The 18,293-nt window shown below is 46.7% G+C and overlaps 1 protein-coding gene across 1 annotated transcript; it reads right to left on the bottom strand.

The window, feature by feature from the left end:
- Positions 1 to 9,672: 9,672 nt before the first annotated feature.
- LOC104044992 (quinone oxidoreductase-like protein 2) lies at positions 9,673 to 17,514 on the bottom strand. Its single transcript, XM_064455759.1, is given in 10 exon segments — positions 9,673 to 9,731; positions 9,819 to 9,879; positions 10,099 to 10,204; positions 10,826 to 10,860; positions 11,552 to 11,668; positions 11,670 to 11,778; positions 12,233 to 12,319; positions 12,321 to 12,406; positions 15,938 to 16,042; positions 17,440 to 17,514. Coding segments are annotated over 10 exon segments (840 nt in total).
- Between the last annotated feature and the right edge of the window lie 779 nt (positions 17,515 to 18,293).

Genomic DNA, 18,293 nt, shown 5'->3' on the forward strand with positions numbered 1-18,293 from the left:
ACAAAAAAAAGGAGTAAATTAAGGCAAATGGCATTATAGAAAACCACAGTACAAGCTAGATATAAAGCTAGATATAAAAGCCAGTGTCTTCCACTCAGCTATGTGCCATCTTCTCTCCCTTTGCCAGGGAAAGCAGGCACTGTTTCCTAACCCCCAAAGTCTCCCTTTGCTGAGCACTAGCAGCCAGATTTCAGCCCGAGGGCAGCACAGAGGAACCAGCAGAAAACCAGCTTTTTGTTTTTTGCTTTCTTTGCTTTTTTCCACACCCTCACAGCCCTGGCTTTCCCTGGGAAATTTCCTCCAAATTATGTCCACCGTGATGCTGCAACACCAATTGATTTGGAATTTGCAGACAGGATCTTATTCATTGCACCACGGTGGCACTGTCAGGCAAAACCCTATTTTAATGATGTTGGAAGACTACATATAGTATAGCTTTGAAATTTCCACCCTACTGGGACTAAGAAATTTTCCCTGGTGATCTTAAGAAATAAGCGCTCCATCTCTGCAGAATTCAAGGTTTCAAATAAAAAAATATCCTTAGCACTCAGCTGTACGAAGAGCCGACTGGAAGAAATGCAAACCAGGGAAGCACTTTTTTTGTGCTGCCAAGCTGCTTCAGCAGAATGAAATTAAGTATCTCCTATCCTTTTCACAGCTGCCCTTCAAAGCTTTGGGAGGCTCTGAATAAGGTAAAAGGTCTGTTATGGACAGGCCAGGTCTTCTGGGAAAGTTAGAAAGGAATCCTAGAGACCATGAGGATGCTAATTTTAAAATCTAAAAATATATATATATCATACTTCCACTTGGCTGCTGGCTAATAATTTTAGGTTTCTAGCCAAGAGGTGACTGCTAGATGTTTCCAACCTGTTTTACAGCAACCACAGAAACTTACACTGGGAACATGCAAGGGTTCAGCCAGCACAAGAAAACACTGAGACCAGCCCCAGCTTCTTGGGCTGATGTTTCCAGCCAAACTGGGTGGATCTGGGTTGCGAGAAAGACTTGGGAGCTTGACTTGCATAAAAGCAGCCGCAACTTGTAATGCTTGTCTTTGAGATTAACGGAAATGCTGTACTGGTCCATGCTAGGGAAAGGGATGCAGGAAACACTACCGGCAACATCAAGCTTCAAGCAAACGTTGGTTAAAATGGACAGTTGAGGATCACCAATTTAAAGGAAAAAGCAGAAGAGTGCATTGGAAGAGGAGAGCGCCAGGGGAAGGAGCTGGGAAATGAAAAGCGAAGGAAGAAAAAACAGAGATAAAAGGACCAGATGGGCTATAAAGACGGAAAGAAAAGGGTAACCCTTTAACTATATTGCTTCTAGCCAAGAAATTTCTGTTTTAAAAACATTTGTAGCTTTCTTCGAAACTCAAGCTCTGTGCCACAGGACTGCCATGGAGCTTACAGGGCTACTGCGAAGCAGGCAGCACATGCCACAGATACCATTTGTCAGACAGAGCTGAAGGGACACCACTATCACTTTAAAAAATCGTTTTTCTGCTTTAAAAGGTTTCACTGCTGTTGTCACAGTAACAAGATTATGTGGAAAACATTTTTCTTCATGCCCTCCAGGTGTTTACACAATGTGCTGGGGCTCTGTTCACAGCCAGCCCTGGACACTTGGGCCAGCCCCCGCCACACCAAACCCAATAGGTGAGAATAATTAGCAAAACCTCATCAGAAATCTTTGTAATCTAAGAGGAGAAATCCAGGTGGCTACAGTACCTGAAGCTATTTTTGGGTGATTTACATTGTTTCTAATTTGTTCTGAGAGGAGATTTTTTTTTTAATGGCATCAATAGAAAGCTTTGCTCATCTCTGAGCTTTAGCCCCCTAGAAATGTGAGATATATAAATATACACACGCTTTTTTTGTGGAGACATCTTAAGCATCATCTCACAGCGCAGAGGAGTTTGAAAGGGCTGACTACAGTCAAAAGAAAAAACTGAAACCAGCTCATCTCACACCACATCTGCATGGCAGAAATGCAAGTAGTAAATGAGCTACATAAAATGTGAAAACTCATCTTAAATATTCTTTAGAGTGAAAATACCAGCCCTGAACATTTTGCCAGCATTCAAGACATTTGACAGCATACTACACGTCACACAGAGATCAAGATAATTAAAACAACCCAGGAAACCCAGGAGCTTGGGCTCCTGGGCAGGCTGAGCACCTGCCCCAGCATGGGGAGAGCCCTCATCCTCAATCAGTCTCAATGGCAGCTAGTTAACTAATTAGCTTGATGACTCCTGCCAAGCTTACAGGGAAGGAGTGGTAAGAGCCCCTCTTCCAGCTGGGGTGGCATTTGGGGGACATCCCAGTGGGAGGAAGGTGGTGGCTCCCAAAGCAGCTGAGACACAACTGCTCCCACCTGCAGCCACTGCATTAGCACCATCATGTGGATTTAATCCAGGCAGCATAGCACTGTACATTTCCCCATAGCTGGTTTGCGTGCTTAAGTTTTCACCAATGGTTTTGCACCTTTTCCCCACATTAGGTTGTTTCCAGCTTCGAGGGACTGAGCCATTCCTCCCACCACCCCCACCCCACGCATACACAGTCACATTTAGCAACATCCAGACATGCCTATTAATTTTTTGAGACTTAGGCAAGGATATTAATTGCATTCCAAAGGCATTCAGCACACAGCAAATTAAAAAAAAAAAGGCATTTTACACCCCATATCATACCCAATGAAGAAGCAGAGCTGAAAAAAGCTATTATTTCTGGAAATCAAAGCATATCTGTGCAAAGTGCTGTACAAGTCCCCGCTCTGGCTGCAACAGAAAGGTAACTCCCCCCTCCTGCAGGAGCTCCTATTAAGAAGCAAGCCCCAAAAAACTTTGAAGTCTTTGCCTTCCTTCATTCCCACTTCAGCAAAACCTCTTAACTCTTGGCTGTGAATACTAAGTCCTTGCTACTTGCATCCCCCACCCCTAAAGGAAAGGCTGTGCTGTTCCTACATCCCAGAGAGGCAGGCTCTGCCACTGTATCACACCCAGCTTGACCCACCACAGGAAAGAATTGGGATGCACAAAGGCCAGCGATGACACTCCAGCTAAACCCAACCATTCTGAGGAGGTCAGAGCGCTTTCAGTATTCAGGTCCTCCTGTTTTTCTGTGCAACACCCCTTATGTTTTCCCAGCCATAAAATTGATGTTTATCTCGCTGCTAACTGCCTTACAGAGATCATTACACATTGCAAATTCAACCATTTGCAGATAAAACAAGCACAAGCAGCCTGGAAAGTGTCACATCGCCCCTATCGCCTTGCCACATTGCAATGCATGACAACATTTAAGCTGAAAATTAACATATAAAACCAAGAGGCCTAGAAATATTCACTAGGCAAACAATGAAAACCAAGCAGAGGTAATTCCTTCACCCGCCCCACACCACCCCATGCTTAACCAGGGAAAATAATTTTTAAGTGAGATGAATTCTGAAGCTATTCTTGTGGCATTAAGAAAAAAAACAAGAGGTTATTCCTCCTCCTCTGAAATATCTTTCCTAGATGAAATGTCCCTCTGGATCTGTGTCTATTGGAAAATATGAAGGGGACAGAAGGCAAAGAGGGGTATGCAGATGTCAAAACAAGCCCCAGAAGAAACATCACCAGCTACAGCTGCTCCATTTCGTTGCACAGGTGCCATGAATAAGCAGGGGAGGGATGCTGAGCTCACGTCTGGATTAGACCACAGAGCCAGGGCTACCAGCCCTGCTTGTTCTGATGCCCTCAGAGATCTCCACCTCACCCCACATACCTTCAGACTCCCTTACTGGTGGCCACAGATGGAGAGACCTGGACCCAGATTCTTTCCCAGGGTCTCCAGCAAATGCCAGAGCAAGGAAAGCTGATAGCTTGGAAATCTTTAGCCCCAAGATACTCCAGAGTGTCCTTTTGAAAAGATTGCCATCTTGTGTCTTTTCAGGCACTTGAACGTTGGTTGCCTTCCTATTTGAGACCATAGGTCTCATTCAGGAGCTTTATTACACACAATCACGGACAATAAAGACCCTTGACAGTTACAGATGGCTTTGCTGTGTCCTGTTCTTAGTGCTACCTTGTAAAGTTAGACAGTAATGTTTCCTTCATTTTTTTTCATCTCAATTTATGACTCCTCTACCATGAAAAGCCACTTATGCCCTCCACAGTTACATATACCATATCCTTCAAGGCCAGTAAATCACAGTCTCAAGTCATGTCAAATTTTGCAAAATAAAACTAAATTGCTGTTGTCCTCTAAAGCAAGAAGCTGCAAAATTGGGAGAGAACAATCTCTGTTTAAAGCCAGAAATCTGTCCAGCAGCCTCCCATGGTGTGCAGGGGCAAATATCACCAAAAACCTCTAAGTGAAAGAGAAAAGTATGATACAAGGGAGCCCAGGGGATCCTCTGTGCCACCCCAATAAGCTGCCTCTATAGGTACTTCTATGGTCTAATGGCAACAGTTAAAACTGTTCCAAACTCACAGGGTTTCTCTATATAAGCTGAGCCTCCAGGCCCCCGCTGCCAGGATGCAGAGCGCTGGGAGCAGAACAGACCCAGGCTCCAGCAGTGTTTATGCATTGAGGCTCAGTCCCTGGGCTGGATTTGCGCTTGGAAAGAAAACCAGGGAGCTGATGGAATCATAGCTTCTTGCTTTAAGGGGTTTTTGTGCAGACAAAAAGTTAGAGAAGTACTAACACAGCAGGGTTTTGTTCACCTGAGCCGATCTGGGTTCATTTAAAGTGCTGGGCACGCCACCAGGGACTGGGAAAACTGAGGACAGAGATAGAGCACACAAAAAAAAATTACTCCAAACCCACCCTTTACATTTTTCAGGGCCACAGTGACATGTCTTGTCCCTTCTGCAGCAGGTAAACTTTCATGACAGCTGAATGAACCTGGAGAAGAGCCAACACCAGGGAGACAACAGCATACTAGAAAAAGAGTAGGGAAGAACCCATACCACTGCTGTGCTTGCTAATTCCCCTCCCCACATCCCACACAGCTAATTCACAGGGGCTTCAAATTGCTCCATGTGTTGCAAATTCACCATCACACCACGGCACAGCATCCAGCCTGGCACAGACACAAGGGCAACTCTTTCACCCCATAAAAACGTCTCTCAGCAAAAACCTTGTGATAAGCACTGCTATTTTGGAAAACCCCATTTAAAAGTTTGTTCCGTGGTCTAAGCTCAGGGGGCTTGCTCACTTTGCAAGGTGACCCCAAACCATGACGCACGAGCCAAGAGCATGAATAAGGTGCAAGCTCTTCATGTGGAACAATGCCCTAGGAGCTGGAAAGATACAACCCACAAAAAAAAAAAAAGAGAAAAATTATGAGCAGGCACGACACAGACAAGGAAAAAAGCAAAACATCTCATACCAGGTCCTTAGCTGATAAAAAAACCAGCGTGCATAACGTACAGCTTCGGACTGGGATACACTTACCCATCTCTGAAAGTTTAATGGGAGCATACACATCAGTTAATCAGCAGCACAAGACACAAAGCATTTTGTACCTCTTCTCCATGTGTTGTGCAATTAAAAGGCTTCTCATTCAGGCACAGAGAGAAAAGTCAAGGGACTTCAGCTGTGAAACATCCATTATTCAAAAGTATATCCATTATTCAAAGTTTTTCTTAAAATCCTATTGTCAGCTTGAAAGGAAAAAGAAAATGAATTTTTGAAAGCTGTGCTCTGTTGATATTCCACACTCCAATTTTTGCTGATTGTAAGTACTAAAACTCCAGACATTTTGAAGAGCTGAAGAAATCCTTCACAGTTCCTGAGAAAGGCAACACCCTGTGGGTAGTCACAATTTTTTTCCCCCTCACTTAACTCTACCTAGCAGCGCTGTGATACACCCTGGCCAACAGCATGCTCCTTTCCCAAATTGCTCAGCTACCCCAGCATGAGGCTGACGAGTACCTATTCAGGAGAAGGCAATAACAAATTACTCAGCAAGCAGTAGCAGATACCCATCACTGCACCTGACAAGCTTATTGACACCCATAAGCTCAGCTGAATGGAGTCTGGGTGGGATACACAACCTTCTCACAGCACCTGAGAGCTTCAGTGTGGGGTGCCAGGACTAGGTTGCAGAAAGTCACATGGGAAATAAGTCCCAAGGGTGCCTCCCACCACCCAGATATGGGTGCAGAGGAGCAGCAGGCCTCTCAGAGCCAAGGCAAGTGAAAGCTCAGCACTACCCCAGCTCCTGCTGCAAAGGGAAGACACTGGGACAACCAAAGAGTGCTGCCTCAGGAAAGATGTCACACAGGAACCACCTGGGTGGTGGAAGATCTTCCACAAGAAGAACAAACAAAAAAAAAAATCTGCTAACACTAAGGTATAAAAACAAGTAGTAAAGGAGATTTTTCCTCTTCTAGGAACTAGAGGACCTAAAGGGAAGAGTGTTGAAAGTCCCTGGGTCCAGGTATCAGGTACCTCTGTAGGGATGAGGTAGGTCTAAAGTCCAGCTGGTAAATCAATCTACAGGTCAGAATTAGGTCTAGGAAAAGTACCCAGGTCAAATATGCTTGGCTGGGTCCAGAAGCAGTAGGGTCTAAGGCTAGTCTGGCTATACTCAACTAGAGATTGATATCTCCACAACACATTTTAGAAAAAAAAAAATGAAGCCCTCAGGCTGAGTTTATATAGGTCCCCAGGCCCGTGGGTGGGGATGCTCAGGTTAGGCCAGTCAGGGCCACTAAAGCTCATTAAGGCACTGAGGGGCACAGCAGGAGCTTATGGAGAGACAGAGCAAGAAAGAGTGCATTTCTGCTGCGGGGCTGGCTGATAAAGATGAAGCAAGCACTAGAATGAAACAGTTGATTAAGCTAGGTATTAGGCTAAGAAATGGAGGCCAAAGCTTGAAATGTGTTCTCCAGCCATGAGATTAAAAAAAAAAAAAAGATACTTATCATTTTGTCTAAAGTAACTATTTGTGAGTGAAGAGCAGAAGTTTTTAAAAGGCTTCCATGTTATTGAAGAGGGAAGGCTGTAACGCATGGGAGTCTTTGAAGGCCTAAAGACACTCTTACTTGGGAAAAGGAAGATCAAGAAAAGATGCAGCAGAGGTAAGCAGCACTTAATAGCAAGGGACTTGTTTCTTCAGGGCTTATTGTAATAGAAAGAATATTTTTAAAGTACTGTCAGAAAGAATTAAAAACAATCTTTTTAGCTTTTATATATATATAGTTTATAACTGAATTGTGGAATTCCTGTGATGTGACCTGAAGACACTAAAGATACTGTTTCAACAAAGCAAACTGATAGAAGGATGATGATTGAAGCCTAATAAATGCAGTAACCTACACGTAATCTATGATTTAAAGTCCTTAAACACTGCTGGAAGCTCAGTGGGTGTAACAGGGTAAGAGTCCTGCTCTTCTACCATCAGACTAACTAATTTATTACCATCAGACTACTAACTTCAGGTGTTGTCAACAATTTAGGGGTCAGCTTGAACATATAAAATAAAACCATTGTTCAGTAGTCTTTGCTGACTGCTATCTTTAAGCAGCATGTTTACCTGAAGCACAATGATGCTCCAGTAGCGGATGCTTGCAGAGTGCTTCCAGAACACTAAAATGAGCTGGATGTTATCTATAGGACAGCTACAGCTCACAGCTTATTTGGATAAATTCTTTGCTGCAATAGACTATTTTCTACTATTACCAGTGAAATAAACTAAAAAAAAACCCACTTCTTTTCTTCTGCAATGAGAAGCTGTGGATAATGTGATGAATTTGCAAAGCTTTTAAAGGATGGATGAGAGTTAAATAACTTCCTCCAGGGTCTTAGGCACTGCAAAGCAGGACTGGAGCTGTTGCTGTAATAAGGGCATGCTAAGCAAGCCGGGAGGGTTATTGCAGTAGAGGAAGCACTTTGTAATTGGAAGCAGCTTGTGTAGCTAGAGTCTACGCAATGCTGGAACAGCAGGGCACAGCACAGACAAATTTAAGTATTGTGAGATGAAATGGTTTGACTGTTGTGTCTCCATGGTCCATTGTGGTTCAAGTCTCTCTTGCTAAGCTTCAAAGAGCATAGCCAGCTTGTTACCAGAGCTTCAGGTTCCTTTTGTTTGCAGTGGTGCTTATGAAGGTAACAGTATCTGTAATTGTCCATCCTGGGACAAGCTGGACTGATACAAGGATCAAGGGCACATTCCTTCTCCCCAGGCAGAAATGACAGGGAATGTGGGTGGGCAAGGGGGAGGAAAGGCAGGAGAGCAGTCTCCCTTCCTTGCTGGTCACTGCTGGACGCAGGATGGGCCAGTGACTTAATTCCCTGTTCAAAACATATATGTAAACCTTCACGCCTCCACCCATGTCTTTCTCACTTTGGTCCTCATTTCAGATCAAACCTTTTGTCAAGCTGCTTATCAGATGCCTGGTGGGGCATTGCTCTGATGTCCTATGGCAGTGGCTCCCAAAAGGGGATCGGTGGGACCCCAGTTAGCCTCAGTTGTTCTTTGTACAGCTCAAACTATGTAAAAAGATGGACATGAGCTACTGTCCTGGTTTCAGCTGGGATAGAGTTAAATTTCTTCATAGTAGCTAGTATGAGACTATGTTTTGGATTTTTGCTGGAAACAGTGGTGATAACGCGGAGATGTTTTAGTTGTTGCCAAGTAGTGCTTACACTGGTCAAGGACTTTTTCAGCTCCCCGTGCTCTGCCGGGTGCACAAGAAACTGGGAGGGGACACAGCGGGACAGCTGACCCCAACTGACCAAAGGGATATTCCATACCATATGACGTCACGTCCAGCGTATAAAGCTGGGGGAAGAAGAAGGAAGGGGGGACATTTGGAGTAATGGCGTTTGTCTTCCCAAGTAACCGTTATGTGCGATGGAGCCCTGCTTTCCTGGGGATGGCTGAACACCTGCCTGCCCATGGGAAGTAGTGAATGAATTCCTTGTTTTGCTTTGCTTCCATGCACAGCTTTTGCTTTACCTGATAAACTGTCTTTATCTCAACCCATGAGTTGCCTCACTTTTACTCTTCCAATTCTCTCCCCCGTCCCACCAGGGGGGAGCGAGCAAGCGGCTGCGTGGTGCTTGGCTGCTGACTGGGGCTAAACCACAACAGCTATTTACCTCTGCTCCATAACCACAGCCAGCACAAGATATTAGGCTGTTGTCAATAAGGGAAAAATGTCCCATAGCTTACTGATGGGACTGGACAAGCTGTGTAAGAAATCAGCTTACATCTGGACAATATATGCGACTCTTCCACTGAGAAATGTTGTTGGGTCAGGTTTTTTAGTGCTGTATAAATTTATTTAAGATTTTGGGAGGCCAGGCAACCCGATCAAATTTATAGTTCCTGCAGATGTGGTGATATAGGACGTTCACAAGGTAAGCTTTATGATGGGGATCCTCTCATTTACCATAAAACACACAAGTACAGACATGCAAGAAATCCCTGACAAAGCTATGGGGTCCCCTGAGCTGTGTGAAGGCATGAAGCAAAGCATCAGCCACACAACTGAGCAGTTGCTTCAAAGGTTCCCCTTCTCCCTTGGGCTGCAGAGCTCTAAGCCTTGGCAGGAGCCTTTCCAAGCTAAGAAAGGGGACAGACTAAAAGCACGTGGCCATCAACAGCTACCCCTGCTTATCTGACACGCAGCAACTTCTTAACCCACCATAACTAAGTTGTGTCCCTGACTCATTTGGCTTGCCCACTGTTGGGGTAGGAGCTTGGAGAGTCTCTTCCTTTGCTGAGTTCTGGGGAAACAGCACATTTAACTGGCTGAAGGGCAGAGCTCAGAGGATCCTGATCAACAGAGCGGAGTCTGGATGAAGGCCTGTTACTAGTGGCATTCACCAGGGGTCTGTGCTGCGTCCAGCCATGGTCAATATATTCATCAATGACCTAGATGAAGGGACAGAGCGTAACCTCAGCAAGTTCGCTGATGATACTGAGCTGGGAGGAGTGGCTGATACACCAGAAGGCTGTGCTGCCATCCAATGAGACCTGGCCAGGCTGGAGAGCTGGGCTGAGGGGAACCTCATGAAATTCAGCAAGAGCAAGTGCAAGGTCCTGCACCTGGCGAAGAACAACCCCATGCACTGGTACACGCTGGGGACTGACCCGCTGGAAAGTGGCTCTGTTGAGAAGGACCTGGGAGTGCTGGTGGTCAACAAGCTGACCCTGAGCCAGCAATGTGCCCTTGTGGCCAAGAAGGCCAACAGGTATCCTGGGGTACATAAAAAGGAGTGTGGCCAGCAGGTCCAGGGAGGTTATCCTCCCCCTCTACTGTGTCCTAGTGAGACCACACCTGGAGTACTGCATCCAGTTCTGGGGCCCCCAGTTTAAGGACAGGGAACTGCTCGAGCAAGTCCAGCAGAGAGCTACCAAGATGATCAGGGGGCCGCAGCATCTCCCTTGTGAGGAAAGGCTGAGAGACCTGGGTTTGTTTAGCCTGGAGAAGAGAAGACTGAGGGGGGATCTCATTAATACCTATAAATATCTGAAGGGTGGGTGTCAAGAGGATGGGACTGGACTCTTTTCAGTGGTGCCTAATGGCAGGACAAGGGGCACGAGTTGGAACATAGGAAGTTCCACCTAAACATGAGAAAAATCTTCTTTCCTGTGAGGGTGACAGAGCAGTGGCACAGGCTGCCCAGAGAGGTTGTGGAGTCTCCTTCCCTGGATACATCCAAAACCTGCCTGGGTGTGGTCCTGTGCCCTCTGCTCTGGGTGTGCCTGCTCAAGCAGGGGGGTTGGACAAGATGATCTCCAGATGTCCCTTCCAACCCTGACCATTATGTGATTCTGTGATTTACTTCATGGAGATGATGATGACCTTTCACAGGACTTTCACTGGAGCACATGGTTGAAGGCTTTGTCTACCTGCAAACACAAAGCCCTGGGTATCTATGGTGATGGCCATCAGGGCAGGGATTTGCAGGGAAGGAAGGGGCAGAATGAGGACACATGGGAGAAGTCTGCATCTGAGTCTGTGCTTTCCACCCCTGGGATCCACTGCTGGGATTGAAATAACTCAGAATCAGACAAGCTACCAGTATTCCTCTGCCTTACATCTCTGAGTGTGCTGGATGGTGGCTACATAAATATTTTTGAGGAGCTGAGCCATTATTTAAGGATTAAAATACCGTCAAGTCAGGGGAAAAAAGTGTTTTGAACACCTTCAGAGTTGCTCAGGGGAAAATGCAAATAAAGGCACATCAGGATCCACTAATCCACTTCTAAAATGTCATCCCAGAGCATTATTCTTTAAGACCACAAACTCTTTGGTATGGGAGTGAGTGATTTTATGTAACTTTGCCATAGAGCACATTGCAATCCTGGCCTTGCAGTACTGAGCCAGGAGTTAATGACTCCCTGGCTCAAGCCTAATGAAAGAAGATTAAAAAGGGTGAGGAGAAAATGGGATTTCTTGAGTTAATATTTTTGTTTCTTAGAGAAGCAGGACTCTGGAGGCTTCTATGCCAGGGTCCTGACTGCACAAAAAACCATGATTCTATCTACAAAAAAAAAAAGCTTTGCTAAAATAATCCTGAGGAATTTGTTTCACGCTAACCTCTTCCAGTTTGAAGACTGCTTCAATGTGGGGATGGATGTTTCCCTCCCAGAAATACTGGGGAATGGAGGAGGTAGATGAAAAAATGGGGAAATCGTCTTCCTGGTACGCTGACTCACTGTGCTCCCATGGCAGACACATTCAGCAGAAGAATCAAGTTAGTGGGAACTGAGGGGATTTTTCCTCTAGTAAAACCCATCACCACAATCCTACCCTCCCATGCCAACCTGCAAAAAGAGAGAGGGAAGAAGACAGATCTAGCAGAGATATCATGCCTTTTCTTGAGGCAGTACTTGCATCCTGAGGAGGACTGAAGAGCTGTGGATGCTGAGCTTTCCGGTATGAAACACTCTGGCCTGTTGTAATTTAGCGTTGGTTTTCAGAGAACATACTGAAAGCCCTAAAAAAATGGCAACCAGCCAAGGTCCTGTCCCACCCACACCTCCCCTTGTGCAGAGGGGACTTAAGCACAGGCATTGCCCCTGGGAGGTGACCAGCTTCATCCAGACCCTAAAACAGCCTCCCCTTTGCTGTATCTCTGCAAACAGAGCCCACCAAGTTCACTTAACCTTTTCCCAATGGGCAGCAAAACCTTGAAGTGGGTCAACAGCATCAGCTGTGCTCACATGGGTTTGTCATATGGCAGAGCAAGGCAGGGCTTTTATTTCAGTGCAACTTTACAGAGGTGCCTTGAAGTTGTCCCCAGTAATGGCTTTGACAGCCATGTCGACTGCTCTGCTGTTTGTGAGCATCTTCACCTCCTCTCTGTCTGCTCTGGCTGTAGTTCATGCTGTGGCTTGTGCCACTCATCAGAGCCAGCTCATATGTGGGATCACTTCCAGCTGCCACTACCACCTGAGACCAAAGGAAAACCCACCACCCAGTGTGAAAGCTGCCCTGCTCAGAGAAACACAGAGCATCCCAGGCTGGAGGTATGTTTGTTTATTTATAGCAAACAGGAAGTTAGAGCCAAAGGCCTGACTCTTTATATATACTTAAAATGCATATATGTATATGGCAGAAACATGTAATTGATTTCTGAAGGGGACAATGTTTCAAGGCCACAAGAATCCCCACTGCAACCAGGGACATGCTGGGTACTGCAGCTATTTGAGGAGTACCTCTCTGGAAAGGACGTCTCTCCCCTCCCTCGGCTCAGCTGAACCCAAGGCACTGGCTCTGCCCCAGCACAAAGCTTTGATGTTGCAAAGTGAAATGATCTGCTAAGCAAGGATCCATGTTTGTGGGATGGCTTTACAAGCAGAAGTACATTAACTCCTGGCTGTAGAGAAAATGTCACTCCTGTACTGTTCAGACAGGAACAGATGCCTCTGCTGTGGGGCAGGGGGAGGAGGATTGCATGAATCAAGGTGTAGACATGGTTTCTGCAGGGTGTCCCTGCCTCTGATGTTTGTGTGTCTGCATGAATGTCAGGAAGCTGCTTAATCTCTATGGCTTTGTCTAGTGATGTTGCTGTATTTCAGAAGACCGGAGAACTCAGCATTTCAGTTGCTACTGAAAATCCAGTGAGTTAGATATCCCCCACTACAGGTCCCTGGCCAAGGCAGACCAATACAACCCTGCTCCTCCAAAACAGAGCTGCTGCCCTAGAGCAGCATCAGGAGAGACGCAAATGGACAGCAAGCTCTTCTTCAGTGAGACAGCTTTGCAACATCGCTTGCTCAAGGTGCTTCCCAGCAACAGGACTGGGGAATTCTTCACTGTTGCACATAACTTCTGGTTTATAGAGCCTCTCAGTGCTGAACAGGTTCACCAGGAACATCAAATTCTTTCTAGAAAGTTCCCATTGAACAGTTTTAAATTGACACAGTATCTGCATTAGTTTATAAGAGCTGTGTTTTCTGCAGGCCCTGACAACGTAATACTGTCGAAATTCAGCAGGTCAGGGCTGCTGACCACATAGCTCACCGGCTGCATCCTCCCTCGATGTTCTGTGATGTTCACCTCCATGGGATCTGCACACTTCCCCTCCCCCCTCTTGGAGGGAAAATCAGGATGCAAACCTGAAATAATCTGCACCAGTTTATACAGATGGGTGCAACAGAGACAAAAGATGCCACACCATTTTTGACAGCTGAAATGCACAGATTTGGGGTCACGCTTCATGCATTGCCCTCTGAGCTACTGCTGCCACTTATCCTGGCTGAAGGTGTGTCCTACGGTTCAGAACCAGTGAGACTGTGACATAGGTCATCAGCAATACCACTGCATCCTTGTAGGACACCTTCAGGGATCTGCCACAACATCTGCATATAAAGACCTGCAACACAATCCCAAGGAGGGGTAGGGCTGAAGCTTTGCTGAGCTGAACCCACAGCGAGGCATCATAGGGGACTGCTATGTGAAAAGATCTGTTTTAACAGTTTTTACATGTTTTTAACAGCCTGCTGTTTGGTAAAAACTTCCCCCAAGGATGGTGCCAGGGGAAGGGAAAAAAGTAATCAAAGGGTTGCAAGCAGCAGCTCTGGCAGACCTGACGTCCTGAACAAAGAGGAAAAAGTCTTTTCCAGTTTTGAGAAAACAAATGCTCTGTAGCCTTAACTTCTGATCAACAACTCACGCCACCACCATAGCTTTAGTGCCAGTCACAACAATTACTCTGTATCCCTGCCAAAATAACGCTTACTGGACGGGTGTTAGAAGAGAAATTGTGCAGTCCCGCTGTTCTCTCTGAATTAAACATTTTCTTTCCCTGCATTTTCAGGAAGAACTGTGAACAGCTCAAGCTCAAGGCCACTTAGCAATTGCATTAACTGCACATGTTTACCCCCTTCATCTTTTGAGTGTGATTCCTCATGCAGCGCCTATACCTTCTCCTTCATCCAGCAGAGCGCAGCACTTGTAGCCACAACCACGATGCAAAGGCTTGAAGAGGACAACCCCGTGGCACACGTCTGGATCTCCATCCACGGTGACCGATGAGGGACCATGAGACCATTCCTAAATTTATACATTCCTGCATTTTTCCTCTCTATTACCTTGCATGTGGGCAGGTCCCTGGGCCAGGGGCTGGGGAAGTTTTCGGCAGTAAAGCACCAGGTGGGCAGAAGATGGCAGCATCGGCCCAGAAGACAGCAACCGCTTGCTTAACTAGGTAGGGATTTATTTCACATGGGAATAATAATGTATTTTTGCTGAGGAAAAGGGACAGTTTCATGCCCTTGGACTTCAGAAATGCGATCAAGGCCCAAGACACAACGCTCCTGGATGGGCAAAGCCAAAGGAGATGGCTCAGCCTGAAGGGCTTAGTGCAAGAAGGACTACATAAACGTTGCCTGGGCATTGAAAAACACAGGGGCTGAGGGCCAGAGGGTTTTTTTTGAAACGGGTGAGGATGTGCCTTCAGGACCGGAGCAGACCCTGTGTCCACGCCAGGCTGAAGGGTCCCAGGGTGGCACGTCTGCCCAGGGGCCGGCTGGCACCCCTACCCACGATGCTAGGCTGTCCTGGGCTTATGCGAATTATTGCAGCCCTACCCAAAGCCTCTCTATGCTTTGGTTTTCTTAGCTTTCGGGAAAGCTTAATATTTACTGTAGGTCTCCCCAGGTTAGCATGATTAAAAGGAGTGTGGCCAGCAGGTCCAGGGAGGTTATCTACCCTCTACTGTGTACCCTCTACTGTGTCCTAGTGAGACCACACCTGGAGTACTGCATCCAGTTCTGGGGCCCCCAGTTTAAGAAGAACAGGGAACTGCTTGAGCAAGTCCAGCAGAGAGCTACCAAGATGATCAGGGGGCCGCAGCATCTCCCTTATGAGGAAAGGCTGAGAGACCTGGGTTTGTTTAGCCTGGAGAAGACTGAGGGGGGATCTCATTAATACCTATAAATATCTGAAGGGTGGGTGTCAAGAGGATGGGACTGGACTCTTTTCAGTGGTGCCTAATGGCAGGACAAGGGGCACAAGTTGGAACATAGGAAGTTCCACCTAAACATGAGAAAAATCTTCTTTCCTGTGAGGGTGACAGAGCAGTGGCACAGGCTGCCCAGAGAGGTTGTGGAGTCTCCTTCCCTGGATACATCCAAAACCTGCCTGGGTGTGGTCCTGTGCCCTCTGCTCTGGGTGTGCCTGCTCAAGCAGGGGGGTTGGACAAGATGATCTCCAGAGGTCCCTTCCAACCCCGACCATTCTGTGATTCTGTGAGTGCTCTTTGCACACTATCTTGAAAACGCAGAATATTTTACAATGAGTATTTTCAGAGAGGATGTTAAAATGTGGTGGTCATGCTGGCTCCAAGGGGCTGCCTTAAGTGAGCCTCTGTTTCACATGCAGTGGCCTTTGTTTCCCAGGGCTGCTCCTCTGCTCCTAAACCAATGAAAATTTACTATGTTAGTTTGTCACTCTACACTTTCTGTGCAGATCAGTCACCTTCTCACCAGGAGTGGAGGGAAGAGCACAGTTTTCCTCATACAATCTCTGGCAGGCCAAGATACCAGCAAAATTTAACCTGCAGTAATGGACACCCACTGGGACCTGCAAGAGAGAAGGGGGCAAACATTAACCCCCTCCTGTCCCACAACAGCAGAAGAGTTTTAGAGACACTATCTTCAGTCTGCAGCAGAGTCTGAATAACCAAATCCTGATCTCTCCAGTTGTCACACTAACCACTGTGCTGTCCCATCTCTCAAAAGACACTGGTGCTCTGTAAAACACAGGGTCACAGCATCAACCAGAGAAAACCAGGGACAGCTGTGTGGATTCTCCCCTGGGATGTTGTCCCATGGGATCTGGTGGGAAATGGACAGCATGCATTGAGGAGCAGCTATTGTGCTGGGACAGTTGGTGTTATGCTTCAGTTCAGGGTGTTTAATCTTTCAGTGTATGTCGACCATTACAGGAGACTTCTGTGGATTTTATCTCCTTGGTGCAGGTATATGAGGCCCTGTGCATTTTAAGCTTGTCATCGCCTTTCCCCAGTAAAAATAACTGGGGGGGAGAGAGGGGAGGGAATGAGGGACATGATACACACCAAACCACTTTTGCAGAGCTCTGCTCTTTCAAAGACATGGCAAATATGTACTGAATACCCCACTGCCGTGGTTGAGTGTATGCTGGGATGGGCTGGCGGGTACTGGAAGTGACAAGTGGAAGCGGGGTGAGATCTGCACATCATGTTGCCTTGCATCTTGGATTTAAACTTCTTTCCTTCTATCTTCTCTACCTTTTGCAACCTGTACGTAACCTTTGTCTATTTGTATGTCCTGTTCTTAGGCAACTTCACTGGGATGGGACTTATGACATCTTCCAGCTCTGCTGCTGCTTCTCTGCACAAGAACTTGCACAAGTCAGTCTAAGTCCAGTGTCCATGCTTGTAAAGTGGGGGCAAAACCCCTCTTCTCATCTGTAAAGAGCCTGGAGATGTACTGGTGAGGAAAGACAGCTCTATTCTTACTAATGTAGCGTTAAAGGGGATGATTTGAAAGCAGGGCTTATGTTGTTGTAAAGCATTGTCCAGATAATATGAAAAGCAGCACTCTCTTGTGTTGTGGAGAGTTTCAGGGCAAATGGAGAGGGGAGAGCAAGTGGAGAGGAGCTGGAGATGCTGTCAAATTCTCAGAGTAGGGCCTTCTCCAGTGCATGACGCTGTGGAGGACTGGTGGCCTCTGTACTCTTAATGAAACCCTGGCAATGGCAGTAGTGTTTGCAGAGGGGACAGGACAGCAGGAGAGATCTGAAGAGAAAAGGGTGCTGAAGCAGAGGAAGGCTGGAGCTGAAAGAGGGGAGCAGAGGGACAACAGATCGTGGGGATAGAGCAGGGCAGGTACAAGCTCCCTCGAGGAACACAACTTGATTTACTTCCCCAGTATAAGGGCGTTGGATTGTTCTTGGCAATCCATCAGATCCACAAGCCTTTGCAGCGATTGGTACACCTGGTGGAGCTGCAGAAGAGGGGATGGGACATCCTGCAAGACCAGGGGCTTTGCCAGCTCAGAAGCCCCATGCATCTCCTCTCCAGGAGGCTTGTCGCAGGGTGCCCAGCCTGAAACACAGATGCAGTTTTTACTACTTATTCTTTTCTTCTATACTTATATATATATAAATTATAAATAATAATTTACTTATTCAGGAGGTAAAACTGTACTGTGTTCTTGCCAGGGCACTGTTTCATAAACCACTCCCAGCTAAAGCCAAGGAGGATCTTGGGGTTGCTCCAGGAAGGTGGTGTGGGAGCAAAGGTCTTCAGTGCTGGGCTCGAGGGGAAGTGAAGGAAGCTTTGCCCTGGGGCTGAGCCACAGGCAGGCCTGGGGGAGAGGAGTGGATGGGGAAAAGGGGAAGGGGAAAAAAAGAAAGGGTGCCTCAGGGCCGTCCAGACACCCCCCTCCTCCCCAGGCCCCATCCCACCTTGGGGAGGCAGCAGGGTTGCTGCAGGCCCTGGCAGTCTGGCCCTACAATGCAGCTCCCCAGGGCACAGCTGCCCATGTGGCTGTACAACCCCAGGGGACCAGGCATTGAGTGCTGACTGATGCTTTCAATATTGGGTAAATATTTAAATGCTGGGTAAATATTTAAATATCTAAGTAGATCTTTGCAGCTCTGGTGAACCACACTGGCAGAAAACTTTGCAGAGGAGCATTTTGCATCCTGAAGGTTTGATTTTTATCTTTTTTTTTTTTAATGAAAGAGCGTGCCTTTGCAGGCATCCATGGTGGTTCCCAGCATCTATAAATGGCCATGTGCTGCTGTTGCAATGTCATCACGCTGGTTTTCCAGATGGGGAAACTGA

This window comes from Phalacrocorax carbo, chromosome 6 (assembly GCF_963921805.1).
Source record: "Phalacrocorax carbo chromosome 6, bPhaCar2.1, whole genome shotgun sequence".
NCBI lineage: Eukaryota > Metazoa > Chordata > Aves > Suliformes > Phalacrocoracidae > Phalacrocorax > Phalacrocorax carbo.